Source organism: Oncorhynchus gorbuscha, linkage group LG03 (assembly GCF_021184085.1).
Source record: "Oncorhynchus gorbuscha isolate QuinsamMale2020 ecotype Even-year linkage group LG03, OgorEven_v1.0, whole genome shotgun sequence".
Classification (NCBI taxonomy): domain Eukaryota; kingdom Metazoa; phylum Chordata; class Actinopteri; order Salmoniformes; family Salmonidae; genus Oncorhynchus; species Oncorhynchus gorbuscha.
Window position 1 is genome coordinate 86,728,366 of NC_060175.1, and position 15,079 is coordinate 86,743,444.

The window sequence follows — 15,079 nt, forward strand, 5'->3', positions numbered from 1 at the left end:
TCATATCTGCTCCATCTGCTAGGGACGTTTACCTTTATGACATCATTTGTAATCAATGTATGATCCATTATGTGTAGATTTAATTCTGTGTGATTATTTAGGTATTTAGTAAATAAATAATTAAACCAAATGTTGTATTGCTGATTCAACTTGTTAGCCAGGGTTCGTGAAGATAACCAAGAATTTACAACTTTCAGATGTGACTAAATAAAGTGACAATTAAATATTGACTGCTATTGAGGTAGATGACCATGACTTTAAGAGTTTATTCGAAAGATAACAGCTCTATTAACATTATTTTGTGGTGCCCCGACTTTCTAGTTAATTACATCTACCTGATTAGCTTAATCATGTAATATTAATTACAGAGAAATTATTTTATAGAATAGCATGTCATATCACTTAATCCGGCATAGACAAAGACACGACAGCTACATGGGCTGCGTTTAGACAGGCAGCCTAATTGTGATCTTTTTTAATTGGTCTTTTGACCAATCACAGCAGTTCGTTTCACATCAGAACTTTTTCAGAGCTAATCTGATTGGTCAAAAGATCAATTAGTGAAATAAAGATCAGAATTGGGCTGCGTGTCTAAACGCAGCCATGGAGTGACACATCAACTTATATTATTGGCACATGTAGTCCTGCTGCTGTGCCACATGATGGTATGATACCTCTGTTTTCCAGAATGCTACTATTGTAATGCATTTTCATTATCAGGGTTTGTAAAATATTCAAAGCATTTTAATATGATTCAGAACATCTTCAAATCCTTTAAAGTGGCTGTGATTGATACATTTATATTTTTTTACTTTTAATTGGTTAAAACACTAATTTTGCTCTCATGGATGGTCAGCCTTTACCCCATCTTTGAATTTGAGTGGTTACATTTCTCCAGCACAATTTTTTTTTAAACCCTTTTACTCCCCAATTGGTAGTTACAGTCTTGTCCCATCACGGACTCGGGAGAGGCAAAGGTCGAGAGCCATGCGTCTTCTGAAACACGACCCCACCAAGCCGCACTGCTTCTTGACCCACTCCTCACTTAAGCCGGAAGCCAGCCGCACCAATGTGTCGGAGGAAACACCGCACAGCTGTCATCCAAAGTCAGCGTGCATGAGCCCAGCCCACCACAAGGGGTCGCTAGAGCGACAAGGACATCCCGGCCGGCTAAACCCTCCCTTAACCCGGACAACGCTGGACCAATTTTGCACAGCCTCATGGGTCTCCTGGTCGCGGCCGGCTGCAACACAGCCCAGGATCGAACCCGGGTTTGTAGTGACACCTCTAGCACTGAGATGCAGTACCTTAGACCGCTGTGCCACTTGGGAGGTCCTCTCCAGCACCATCCTTAAACTGTTTGCCCAAAAAGGTGGCGGGAAGTTGCTTTGTTATTGTTTGAACTCCAGATTACCCAGTGGTGTAATTGTGCCTGGAGAAGTGGGTACACTAATTTTGAACACCTGAAAATCCAAACCGCAAGCCTGGAGAAGGAAATGTGCCCTGTGTGAAAAATTCTATGAGAAACAGTGACATACACTCTGAATGATCAATCCCATATTGGTTGGTCACAGTTTAGACTTTTGAAGGTAGTTACCCATTATATTTGATTAGCATTGTTTCTGTAGCATGAGGTGTAGTTTGCAAAATAAATGGCCACTTGATTAATGCAAATAATAATAATTATATAATTCTGACCGGAAGGCATGGGCAACTTTGTAGCAATTTAATATTTAATAGAGAAGACGGTTAGGCCTATCATTAGCATAGCTAGCCCAAAAATATAGAAACGTGCAGGCAATTGTTTTTATAAAGACTTACTCATATGCGTTCTGTTAACTAGATTTTCTTTAAATGTTCTTTACTTGGCTAGCAGCCAAAAGCATTATCGTAATCATATTAGCAACCCAAGATAGTTGTTGCATCTTTAAAGGATTAATTCGCCTACTGCCCGTGTGCACATTGCTGTGCCTAAAACGTGAATAAATAGTTTTTCAACATTTTAAGAAAAACATTCTGTTCCATCAGCACTATTAATTGATAGGGCGTATAACTGCACGACACTACTTTGATCAGTATCAGTATGGATTAAGTGAGTATGGGCAATGCCTATTGAAAAATAAGTGTGTATACCCTCCACTACACCACTGAGATTGCCCCTTTAATGAACAATACGCGAACAACACAATTATATTCTGCATAGAGCAAAGTAAATGAAACAGCACATTTTACAAAATGGTAACGTGTCATGCATAGCCGTGAACTGTTCCGAATCTGTTTGCTCTAAAAACAACTGTTCACACCCCCTGGGTGAGAAAGCTACGAAGTGGTTCCCGTATGTGTCTAACAGCACCAACCTACCAGTAGGCAGTTCTAGTTACGTTGTCAAGAACATAGTCGACGGTGTTGCCAAAGCAAAGAGAGGCTTGTCACACAGCAACTGCATAGGACATGTCTAATGCTTTCCATTCGTTTCTGCCCACTGAATTTGAGAAAACATATTGATGATGGCTATAATGTTAATGAACGATAAATAACTTCCATAAATTAATCACAGCAACAGTTGGAGCAAACTGTCTTCCACCACCACCACCACCACCACCACCTAAATCTCTAGAGAAAAGTTCAAGCCAACGCCCCGTTTGCCCGTCTTTACTCCCTCCTTCCAATTTTGTTCTCTAGTCCAGGAAGTTGCCATTACTCACCCATTCGAAGGAGTCACAAGTTGGAGAGAAGAAAAAACCCGAAGTTAGGAGGCAACAGCAGTCCGCTTTTTCCTTACTGAATGTAACTTGTGTCTTCGTTGAGTTCTGCAACATTGCAATATTCAGCCGTTATACTTAACTGGTAAATTCTACATTTAATTTCGTTATGGCTGATACAGAGGCCAGTGTCGCTGCGGGCTGCCTGGAGAATCTGAAGGGCTACGTGAAGACCCGAAAAGGAACTATTCTTGCTGCAGAAATAGTACGTTTGTTTCGATTTACTCTTAAAGCCTTATACACAAGGAATAGACTACTGCTGCAACCTAAACGTACTGCTATTTAGGAGTTTCCAAACTATGAATGAAAGCTCTGTTGTAGAAATATTATATAATTCCCTAGAATATATCCTTGTTATGATGACATACTACTTTAGGTTTGCATTCATAACCTTAGCATAGGCCTCTATTAAGCAATAAGTAAACCTACTACTTTACAAAAATGTATCTTAGATCATAACTGAATAGGCTATGTGGGTGTAGTTAATTTACCTACAGCTGTTTTTGCAATACAGATCTGTGAGTATTTCCATGATGGTATTCCAATGATTTGATCATGGCATGATAATGAATGGGGCCATTTTAAAATCGTGGACACAGTTATCTGGACTGAAAGGAACTGGACCTAGAATGAGAACCATGTGCTCTTGGAGGTAGGGGCCAGGCCAAGGGCTGGGTTTGTAGGCCAAGGGTTAAGAGCTTCCACCTGTCACTTCTCATGTGGTGTTGTGCGTGAATCTCCCCTCATTTGGCACGCAACATTCAAATGCTGACAGTTTAGATTGAAAATCAGAGTGTGCATAGGGTCACATACTACAGGATATCCATGAGAGTTATGATTATGTGTGACAATTAGTCATGGAAGGATGACAGACCTCTCCCTAAGATTGATAAGGTGTGCCTAATAAATTTTACACATTTACTACCTAGCTTGTAAATGTGTAAAGCTCCTTCTCTTTGATGTTGTGCTCATTAATGCTCCGTTATGTAGCAAGGTTATTATAGTAAACTGAAATTAAAATGCAAACTAATCTTTTTTTTAACTGAAATAAAATAATTAACACACCCATCTAAAAAACTAAAACCATACTGAAATTATTATCTTTGACCCCAAAACAAACACAAATAAAATAACCATCATAAATTATGTTCAGATAAAAGATCTAAACTGTAATGGGATTTTTCAATGAGAGTTTCAAGCTTTAGGGGGGGTTACATGCTACTGAATGTGGCTGTTAAAAATGTGGTCAGGAGATGACATTGTTTCAAATAGGCCTAATTTATGCATCACTATCACAAGCTAACAGGGGAAAAATGTAGCTAACTTGATTCTTACATGTACTACTAAATGTAAAAAGCATTGGATTAGTATATGGGCTAGAGAGCTTTTCCTTCCACCATATTGTTTTGCACCTGTCTCAACAATGTTCATTTTAAATCCAAGTCACATTGAGGTTAACTTTATAAATGAAGGCTGAGGCTGCGGCTCCGAGGTAACTGCCCCGCCCCCCTGGATCAATTTTACCCGGAGTTGGAGATCCGAATCACATTCTGCGCATGTTTTTCTTTACCTCTACTTTACCAATACATTTTTTGTGGTCACCCTCCCTTCACATTTCTCACTGTCAATTAATAAAAATAATAATTCTTCAATTTTTACTGGTGAAATGTCCATGCAGCATCTGCATACCAACCATTTAAATTAAATCAATTTCATGGGGATATTTCAGACCTGAATCCTTAATTTAACTATTCGGAATTATTGTAGGAGGAGCCAAATAAAGGAGTGGCAGCTGCAGCAGCAAACCAGGCTTTTGAAAAAACATATGAAATTTGACGTTTGGACCAACTTCGATATTTGACTTTGAATAAATGTGGATAATCATCAGAATCTTAAGTAAAATTGTGATCCTGTTACCCATGCATGCTTTCTGTCCCTAATACTGAAACTTTTTTTAAACTAGCAAATCAGGTCTAAAAAGAACTTAAACTGAATTTCAAATAAAAATAGAAAAACTAATAAGAATTTTAAAAATATGAAAACCTTGTTATGTAGACTAACAAGCTGACCAAACTGGACACGCACGTGCACCATTGCGCGCACATTGATTTTGTTCACCCACATCAGAAGCGATCAGGACACACAGGCTGAAATATCAAAACAAACACTGAACCAATTCTATTAATTTGGGGACAGGTCAAAAAGCATTAAAAATTTATGCCAATTTAGCTAGTTAGCTTGCTGTTGCTTGTTTATTTGTCCTGGTATATAAACATTGGGTTGTTATTTTACCTGAAATGCACAAGGTCCTCTACTTTGACAATTAATCCACAGATAAAACTGTAAACCAAATGTGTTGCTTGTCATCTTTCCTCCTTCCTTCACGTTTCTTTTTCTTCTTTGGACTTTTATATGGCTTTTCTTCTTTGTACTTTAATGGCAGTTGGCAACCAACTTTACAGCATTAATACAACTGACCGGAATGGACCTAAGTTCATCTTTCAATCCCCCACGTGGGTATATGCTTCTAAAACCCCGATGGAAGAGGACGGACTTGCAGCACGTTGAGCGTCACAAATAGAACCAATTCCACGACCTGGCCATGCATAAGCTCGCTGACACGCGCGTGCAGTGTGGGTGCAATAATTGAATAACATGTATGTGTACATTTATTTTGCAGTGCTCGCACACGCAACCTGTCCGGTCTGTTTTAGCATGTAACTGTGTCCAAATTCAAGTAAAGGTTTATTTAATCATCTTTCAGCAAACTGTAGCCTTTGTCCAGTCATATATGACCATTTAAAATCCAGCCCACACAAGAGCCCATCAAATGTAGAACAAACACAACTGTTGAGCACAACCAGGGAGAGACAAAGTGGGTACATGGTTTGATGGAAAGAGGAATGCACTGCAGATGACACCCAAAATTATGCACAGGCCAATCAAACTATGTTTTTTTTTTCAACATTATGCTAAACCCATCTGGATTGAGTTAACCAGGATGTATGTAAAGACACTCCAGGAATAGACATGAATAACTTCAAGCAGGCCAAGTGTTTTTGTACACAGTAGACCCCTTTTAATGTGCTCTACATCCATGAGATGTATTGTAGGGTAGTAAGTGTCCTTTGGGGGCTTTGTTACCCATGCCTAAGTGCATTGAAGAGGGCCATCCCACTACTCTGGTGGAGTTGTTGCATGCATACTGATTGCCTATCTTGTTGCTCAGTGTTGTCATTGCCCTAAGAAGTAAACAGTGGTGAATCTATCCTTTTGTATAGATATGCACTATTGGGTATGATAGGTGTTCTGTTCTAAAGGGGGGTGGTAACTCACAGACTGAGCTTTCTCATAAAATGGAACAGAATATAATCGCTTATATTGCAACTCAATATGACCTGGCTTGGCATTCAAGGACAGTTTCACACCTTCCTAGAGACACAGGTCAGGTGGATGACCCCCCCCCCCCCCCCTTGTGGAGCATCACAACAGCCCGGGAGAAAGTATGAAAGTCACAGGACGAGAGATGGTAGGTGTCTCAGACAGTTTACATACTGTAGTTCATACAGAGCAAAGAATACTCCAGCAGGAAGAGGAGGATCATGTGATGTGAGATACACAGGAAGACAACTCTTGCCATCATTAATCAGTCAGGAAATACTAATTTCGTCACCCAATGTTTCATAGTAACCCCATGTACTGTAAAGGATTGACATTGACACTATGGTACATGGCTTCTGAACTTCAATGGGCCTATGGAAGCTCCAAAAGGGTGATTCCATGACAGCATGGCCCCCAAAAATATTTTTGGTATCTCAGATTGTTCTGCCAATTCTCACATAGAAACTTAATTGGAACGAAGAATGTTTGATATGCTTTTTACCTTTTATAGCGCAAACAATTCAGTGGTTCATTGGTTTTGAACATGCTTCTGTGAAAGCTAGCTAATGTCAAAGTGAAACATAGTCAGTGTGACTCTCCCTGGATGATGAGCAATCGTTTCATGTAAAGCTGAGTGATGTAGGCATTGCAGTAGCTTGTTCTGTTCCTATTACTGTGCTTAGAAATTGTATTTTGCCTCTCATCCCGATACTATTCAGAGAAGCTAGTTCCATTGAAACATCAGTTGAGCTTTTCCTGGCATTTCTTTGTGTGTGAGATTGTGTGTATAGTTACATCTCTCTGTGTTTTTGGTTGCCACTCTGTTCCTGTTTTTAGATTGTTAATATATTGACTGTAATCATTGACAAAATATTGGTCATTTTCCATAGTCAGCGTATGGAGGACTGAACAGATTCCATCTGGGTCCTCAGTCTGGTCAGAAATGGAGCAGTTTGTCCTGTGGTGTAACAGTGAGATGTCAACATCGCAGGCCCTTTTTTTTTGTGAAGGGTTTTGGATAGTGGGTGTTTCTCCATGTGACGGCCTCTTCATTAGCCGGTTACCCTTAGAGCAGCTGGCTGAGGCCAGAATAGAATAGAGCCTCATTGTGTAGGCCCCTCGTCCCGGCCACCCCACAAGTGCACAGAGGCAGCTCGTGCCAGTCTCTGGAACACACGAAGCACTGATGTGTGCCGGGGGGGGCAGCTTATTGCATCATCTGTAGGCTACTAACACACTTTTGACTGGGTTTGCCCTAACTTGGCTTACTGCTCTGTGGCAGTAGGCCAGTTCATATATAGCCAATATAATTATTTTTTCCCTCAAATCAAAGAAAAAAGGGTAGCTTTGCAACTGCAAGCAAAGTTGACAATCTCAAATATCTTCCCTGACCATTTAAGTCAGTAACATCTTTGTCATCCTCACAAAGGCTTTGTGATGTCAAGTTGCACCATGAAATGTGACCATTCTTTCAAAACCTGCCTGTGGTTGTATTTAAATATATCTACCCACCCAGAATCATAGCTCAACAGCAGCAACAATAGAGAGATTCAGTAAGGGCTGGTGTTGCTGCTACACTGTGGGCTGTCCAAGTTTATGTACTCTCCACACTGACCCTATTTCACTGGAATGGACTGAAGGGAATGCCAGCTGATTTTTTTTTTCTGATGGAAAAATGCATTCTTGACTTGGTACAGACCCCTCTGTAAATACAAATAAAGCAACATGTTAAAGAAAGACATGTAAATGTTTAGGATAAAAAAGATCAATCCCAGCACTGGGAAACTTACTCAGTGTGATATCGGCTTCTAAACTGATTGGCTATGTTAGCTACTATGATTTTTGTTGCATGTGTTTTGTGACAGCCTCTGTTGTTTGTGTACTTCATTGCATCACCACAGGGTCTTTAACCCCATATAGACTGTGTTTATTGTGTCCTGTGTGATGTGGGAGATGCTAGTGTTTGTGTGTGACATGGCAGTGATGGTGTCTGTCCATTTGACATTGCTGCCCCCTGGTCTCACTCAGCCCGGGTCTTGGAGTAGAAGACTATCATGGATAAAATATGGTCTTAAGTCAACTGTCATACCATCTTCATGTGGTGGAAATGACTCTGAGATGACTGTTCCTATCACCGGTGATCTGCTGTCTGGGATGAGTTTTAATCACGTCATTCAACCTGAACTGCTAATTCAAAGGAAAGGGAGGAATCTGGAGCCAAATTGTTAGTTTGTTGTAATCTACAGCAAGACGTTCCCCAAGGATTCTAGGATACGTAGCAGTAATTTCCTAAAAAGGAAATGTTATGAATAACATCCCAAATTCAAGCAATTCGGCTACAGATTAATTGAGCATAAAAGCTATTTTTGCCCTACAGATTTGGCATTTTCTAAGTACCTTTATAAACATATCACACTGAATATTTTCATGCAGGCTTTTTCTCTCTCTCCTCTTTCTCTCACTCTACCTTTCCAACAAATTAATTGTCTGTCATTTTCTTTCAGCTCATCAGTTTTATTATCCTAATCTGCTATGCTGCATCATTGTATGGAGGTTATTCTGCAGTGGCCATCTGTGAGATGGTGTTCGCCATCATCTTCTTTGTCGTCTTCATGATGGAAATGGACAAGTCCATCCAGGTGGTCAACTGGGTCTGGAGTGTGAGTACAGTATATATGTTTACACAGACACACACACACACACACACACACACACACACACACACACACACACACACACACACACACACACACACACACACACACACACACATACCTAGAGACACACACACACACACACACACACACACACACATACCTAGAGACACACACACACACACACACACACACACACACATACCTAGAGACACACACACACACACACACACACACACATACCTAGAGACACACACACACACCTAGACACACATACCTAGAGAGACACACACACACACAGAGAAAGAGAAGCACACAGAAGCACATACACAAATTATAGATACATTCATAAAAACAGACAGTAACACAAGGACTTTCCAAGTGCCACTGGAAGTACAATCATTCACTAATGTTGGTCTCTTCCGCTCAGGATTTTATCCGTGCTGCTATTGGTGCAGCCTTGTACCTTATCACCTCTCTGATCTGTGTGATTGGTGGAGCCGGGGACGGCGCCCGTATTGCAGGAGGGGTGAGTCAAATGTCTAACCACCCTGAGATTTTTTAATAGAAACAAACTAGAGCATCTCAGCTCTCCAATACTTCAGACCAAGTAATCACTGAAAAGTAGAACTTGGTGCTTAGAATATGTTTATATTAACAGTTATTCCATTCCCTTAGGTGTTTGGCCTGCTGGCTGGGATCCTGTTTGCCTATGATGCCTACACCATCTTTCTGGTCATCAAGAGCACCAGGCAGCACACAGCAGCGCCCACTGGTGGGTGATTTAGATAAGGTTGCGGCTTTGCTATGAACTGGGTCATTCCACCAATTCGGTGCCTTGGTAATTTTAACATTCTGTCATAAAGAGCACATGTTGAACTTCATAAAAACATCATAAAAACGGTTAGATAAATAAAAATGACTATAGTAAGTGCCAAATATAGTAACAAGGTTCACGATTTCATCTCAAATCAGTCATAAATCCCCTTTTGACAGGGGAAATGGAAGCTTGTTGTGTGAAACAGAGATGAGCAATGCAGGCTTCACAAAAATAATTGTCCTGTCTATATGGGTAACAGGGTGGAAGTGTTTTTATTTATTTGAACTTTTATTTAACAAGGCAAGTCCGTTATGAACAAATTCTTATTTTCAATGACGGCCTAGGAACAGTGGGTTAACTGCCTTGTTCAGGGGCAGAACGACAGATTTGTACCTTGTCAGCTCAGGGATTTGAACTTGCAACTTTTCAGTTACTAGCCCAACGCTCTAACCACTAGGCCACCCTGTTTTGTGCTTGACCTGCTCGGTTTTCCACCACAAAACACCAGAAAATGGACAAAAAGATTAGAGTTAAGTTCACATAACAGGGTTGACCTTAATATGAGGGACAGATGTAAGTGAATCACTAATCACATTAAATAAATAATCGTCTTCAGAAATGACTTTGTCAAAGCAACAAAATAACTAGGGCTTTACAATGATGCTGGAAACTTGGAGAAATGTTGGGGTTAAGTGGATTAAAATCTTCCTAGAAGTCACAGAGGGCGCACAGAGGGCGCCAATCTGAACCACATTGCTGAATTTTGGCACTTTAGCACGTCTTTATTCATATCAAAAATCTGATTTATTGAATTCTCCATGTGGTCTATATTAAAGGGCACTTAATTGAATCTAACAGGCATTTAAAATGCAATATTGGTGCACAATTTTTACTTCAAATATCAAAGGGACTCAAGTCACTCATTTCGTGGAATGACCCAACTACAGTTTTGACAGACATTTTCTCACCTAATTTGATTTGTTCTATTCTCTGCTTTGTTTACAGACGACAGAGTTTAAGCACTCAAAGCTATACCCCCCCAAAAAAAGAAAAATGACGTTTGTGCAGGAGGAATCGAAAATGAAGAGAGAAAGAAGTGCAGCAGATTGGAAGGCATTTGATGCTCAAATGAAGAGATTAATAGCAGCAATTAACCAATGTTAGGGTCAGAAGAGAGAAACATCTGCAGTACATCTATAGCTGACCCAGAGGAGAATGTAGCTGACCCATTGAGATCTGCATGTTCAAAATAATTATGTCAATTCCATGAGGGATTCCCTTGACAAAGGGTTATTCCAGTCTCTGTGTACAATTCTACCATCTACCGAAAAGGGAAAGATTTAAATATTATGCAGCATAAGGAGGTGAAAAGCTTTGGTCAGTTTTCATACCTTTTTGTTTTCTGATTTAATTCATTAATGTGTCAAAAGATGTCTGTTTGTATTACATCCACTACTAAAGGTTTGGTTTATTAGTAATGAAATTGTAGCATTACATCCATAGAGGTGCTCAGATTAATAAAACTTTAAAATGTAACATCAGCTGTTTACCTTTGCAGTTTTAGTACAAATTACTTCAAACAACATTCTATCTCGGCAAAGCCCTCTCAATATTCGCGCTGTAATATATTATAATTGTGCTGGTCAAATTTAGCCGCCACTTAGTCAATGTTCTCCTTGTGACCAGTGATATCGCTACCTACACTGAGTGTACTAAACATTAGCAACACCTTCATACTATTGAGTTGCACCCCCATTTGCCCTCAGAACAGCCTCAATTTTTCGGAGCATGGACTCTACAAGATGTCGAAAGCATTCCACCGGGATGCTGGCCCCATGTTGACTCCAATGCTTCCCACAGTTGTGTCAAGTTGGCTGGATGTCCTTGGGTGGTGGACCGTTCTTGATACACACGGGAAACTGTTGAACATGAAAAACTCAGCAGCGTTGCAGTTCTTGACACACTCAAACTGGTGGGCCTGGCATCTACTACCATACTCTGTTCAAAGGCACTTAAATATACTGTCTTGCCCATTCACCCTCTTAATGGCTCACACACAATCCATGTCTCAATTGTCTCGGCTTAAAAATCCTTATTTAAACTGTCTCCTCTCCTTCATCTACACTGATTGAAGTGGATTTAATAAGTGACATCAATAAGGGATCATAGCTTTCACCTGGTCAGTCTGTCATGGAAAGAGGAGGAGTTCGTAATGTTTTGTACACTCAGTGCATAGTGCTATTTGTACAGTAATGCATACTATCAATAGAGCTCTAAATCTCTCACAGTGCCTTTAACACACCATTTGTTGTAGCCTACCTGGAAACATTTGTAGTGCCTTCATTTTATGGGTTGTTATTTTGCCTCCTCAACGAGCACTGTTACTGACCATTCATTCTGCTCCCATAGTAAGGTTAGATGTTCCTTTGCCACCAAAGAACTTCTCGTTAGTAGGTTACTCTTGCCATAGGAAACACACATGTTTTCATCATCCTGGTTTTCACAAATCTAACTCAGGTTGTGTGTTTCTTACCTGTATTTGTGTTTTTTTTAACCAATGGTAAAATATATATTTGAATGCCATTTTGTGTTGTACAAGAGAAATGTTACCTCAGTAAGTGCACCGTTGTTAAGGGATATAGACAGTGTATGCGGTTATAGTAAACTCTTAGAAAATAGTTTATTTAGAATTAGCAGTTAAAATAATCTTCTCTGCTAATTAATTTAGCAATTGTGTGGTTGACATTTCAGGATCCATATTATGTTATTTTAATATGCTTTAGTAAATGCTACCTTGCCTCCGAAATATAAAATTAATGTTTCAAGGTATAATTTGGCCTCAATGTTTTATTTCTAACAGGATTTTTTATTTCTTGTTTCATCCTTTTTGTGTGTTTGAAACACTGAGGCATTCACAATGCTTTGCACAATAAAACCCATTTGTTTCTCTAAATAATTATGAACCTTTCTAATAACTGCTATTACAAATGATATAATCACATTGTTGTTATATACATAGTACTTACTAGCCTGACGACTCGCACTAAATTATTCTGCTTCTCTGTCGTTTGCTACATACATCCGTTGGTGTGGAGTAGCGTTTGGCCAGAGCAATGATTCTGGTTAGCCAGGCTAACAACTGTGTACACTGGTTTGTGGCATGCACAAGTACAAGGACCTGCGGGCTGTCTCTCAAGCTACCACAAGATGGAAGCAGCTGCCCTTTCAACATGACCAGGGTTCATTCTGTACTTTATTTTCTTCACAAATGGGCCCAATGATTGCAATAAAATGGAATGCTGCAAAATACTATCAACAATTACTAATCATTTAGATTTTGACTTGACCTAAATAACATATTTAGTATGATTTTCAGGAAACTAGATAAACACATGCCCTTGTTCACTGTCTTTGGTTGATCCTCCTCAGTAAACCCCATGAGCCTTTGTAGGCCTTTTGTTAGACCATAAACAAATATATATCTGGTTCTCCTTTTACTTTTCTGAAATTCTCCAACAACCCTTCAGCTTATCCAACAAGTACCCACACCGTGCTGGGAGTTATACTGGCTTAAACCTCTTTGACCATTTGCATGCTGGCCAATATAATTGTTTTTTTTTGTGCAACTTATCAGCTATTCCTTCCTTAATACAAAAATGTTTGCTCATTGGCGTCAAAAAATGTCATTCATGTTGGACCATTATCTGGAAAAAACACTTCAACAGAGATTTTAAATTACATTAGAATAAAGCCCACCATTAATACCTAGTCTTATCATAGTGAGAAAATATGCTAGAAATATGTGTCACAAGCTGGCAAAGTCTTAATCTGGGAAAATTAATGTTGGAATGGGGACCCTACAGGAACTCCATATGTGCATAGTTGGCTCAAGTAAATATATACTGTATATAGGCCTAACATTAACTCCTGTGAATAGTCACTTTTCCATGTAAAGATGCTGTACACTAGGTCTAAGTTGGAACAGAGATTGGATTGGTCAGGGGATGCGTATGGTATGTCTAGGGCCTAGTATGAGTACCCAGCTAGAAGAAAACCCATATTTTTAGAAGATTCATTAATTTCACAGTATTGCAATCAGGTTATCTTCCTCTGTGGTTCACTCAAGAGGCATCATGCCCCTTAGGGGACACCTCTTTTCTTTTTTTACTAGCCCCTCAGCAGTTTTATGAAGATAGGGTACCAAACTCATAACTAGCTACCAAGAAGCCATTTCAGGCTATCAATCAAGTTAGAGTAGCTAGCTTCATAAAAATATTAAAATCAAACATTTAGAATATATATTTTCGAAGGCCGGGTTCCCCGCTTGAATACCCATGTTCTAAAGTTTTCCAACCTTGCCAGAAGGCATACCAGCTAAGACCAGCTATCTTAGCTGGAATGCCTTTAGAACATGGGTATTCAACCGGGGAACCCAGCCTTCGAAAATGTACTATAAATGTTTTACTTGAATGTTTTTATGAATATCGCTAGCAACAACAGACTAAACAAATGTTTTATTATAAAGAGGGAAATATCGATTTTCTAACGATATGAACTTTAGTTCTCAACTCCTAATATGTAGCTAATTTCACTCGCTGGAGTATCTGACAGGGCGCTGATAGAGTACCAACGAGTAACATTACCAGTTGCGGCAAGTGATGCTGGCTGCTGGTAAGCTTTCTTGACTTGGACATTAACTTTTAAAATTCCCTGTCTCAGGTCAGTAAGGATCTCCACTTTATTTTAAGAATGTGAAATGTCAGAATAATAGTAGCGAGAATGATTGATTTCAGCTTCGATTTCTTTCATCACATTCCCAGCGGGTCACAAGTTTACATACACTCAATTAGTATTTGGTGGCATTGCCTTTAAATTGTTTAACTTAGGTCAAATGTTTCGGTTAGCCTTCCATAAGCTTCCCACAATAAGTTGGGTGAATTTTGTCCCATGTTCCTCCTGACAGAGCTGGTGTAATTGAGTCAGGTTTGTAGTCCTCCTTGCTCGCACACACTTTTTCAGTTCTTCCCACACATTTTCTATAGGATTGAGGTCCCGGCTTTGTGATGGCCACTCCAATACCTTGACTTTGTTGTCCTTAAGTTGCCACAACTTTGGAAGTATGCTTGGGGTCATTGTCCATTTAGAAGACCCATCAAGCGACCAAGCTTGAACTTCCTGACTGATGTCTTGAGATGTTGCTTTAATATAGCCACAGAATTTTCCATCCTCATGATGCCATTTATTTTGTGAAGTGCACCAGTCCCTTCTGCAGCAAATCACCCCCACAACATGATGCTGCTACCCCTGTGCTTCACGGTTGGGATGGTGTTCTTCGGCTTGCAATTCTCCCCCTTTACCTCCAAACATAACGATGGTCATTATGGCCAAACAGTTCTATTTTTGTTTCATCAGACCAGAGGACATTTCATCAAAAAGTATGATCTTTGTCCCTATTTGCAGTT

At 39.8% G+C, this 15,079-nt stretch overlaps 1 protein-coding gene across 2 annotated transcripts; it reads left to right on the top strand.

Annotated features, from left to right (window-relative positions):
- The first annotated feature begins 2,672 nt into the window (after nt 1-2,672).
- Nucleotides 2,673-11,164, top strand: LOC124032109 (proteolipid protein 2-like). 2 transcript variants are annotated; one of them, XM_046344219.1, is made up of 5 exons: nt 2,673-2,967; nt 8,648-8,803; nt 9,228-9,326; nt 9,476-9,572; nt 10,623-11,164. In XM_046344219.1, the coding sequence occupies exons 1-5, from the start codon at nt 2,872-2,874 to the stop codon at nt 10,634-10,636; spliced, it is 462 nt and encodes a 153-aa protein (XP_046200175.1). In that variant the 5' UTR covers nt 2,673-2,871; the 3' UTR covers nt 10,637-11,164. The 2 variants fall into 2 exon arrangements, with proteins under 2 accessions (XP_046200175.1, XP_046200176.1); XM_046344220.1 differs by having other exon boundaries at nt 2,678-2,967; nt 9,476-9,590.
- The last annotated feature ends 3,915 nt before the right edge of the window (nt 11,165-15,079 follow it).

What these genes read in the sequence shown, in the direction of transcription:
- LOC124032109 (XM_046344219.1), top strand. Translation starts at nt 2,872, where the DNA reads ATGGCTGATACAGAGGCCAGTGTCGCTGCGGGCTGCCTGGAGAATCTG. An exon ending in CTATTCTTGCTGCAGAAATA is followed by an intron (nt 2,968 to 8,647) that starts GTACGTTTGTTT and finishes ATTTTCTTTCAG; the next exon opens with CTCATCAGTTTTATTATCCT. An exon ending in GCGCCCGTATTGCAGGAGGG is followed by an intron (nt 9,327 to 9,475) that starts GTGAGTCAAATG and finishes CCATTCCCTTAG; the next exon opens with GTGTTTGGCCTGCTGGCTGG.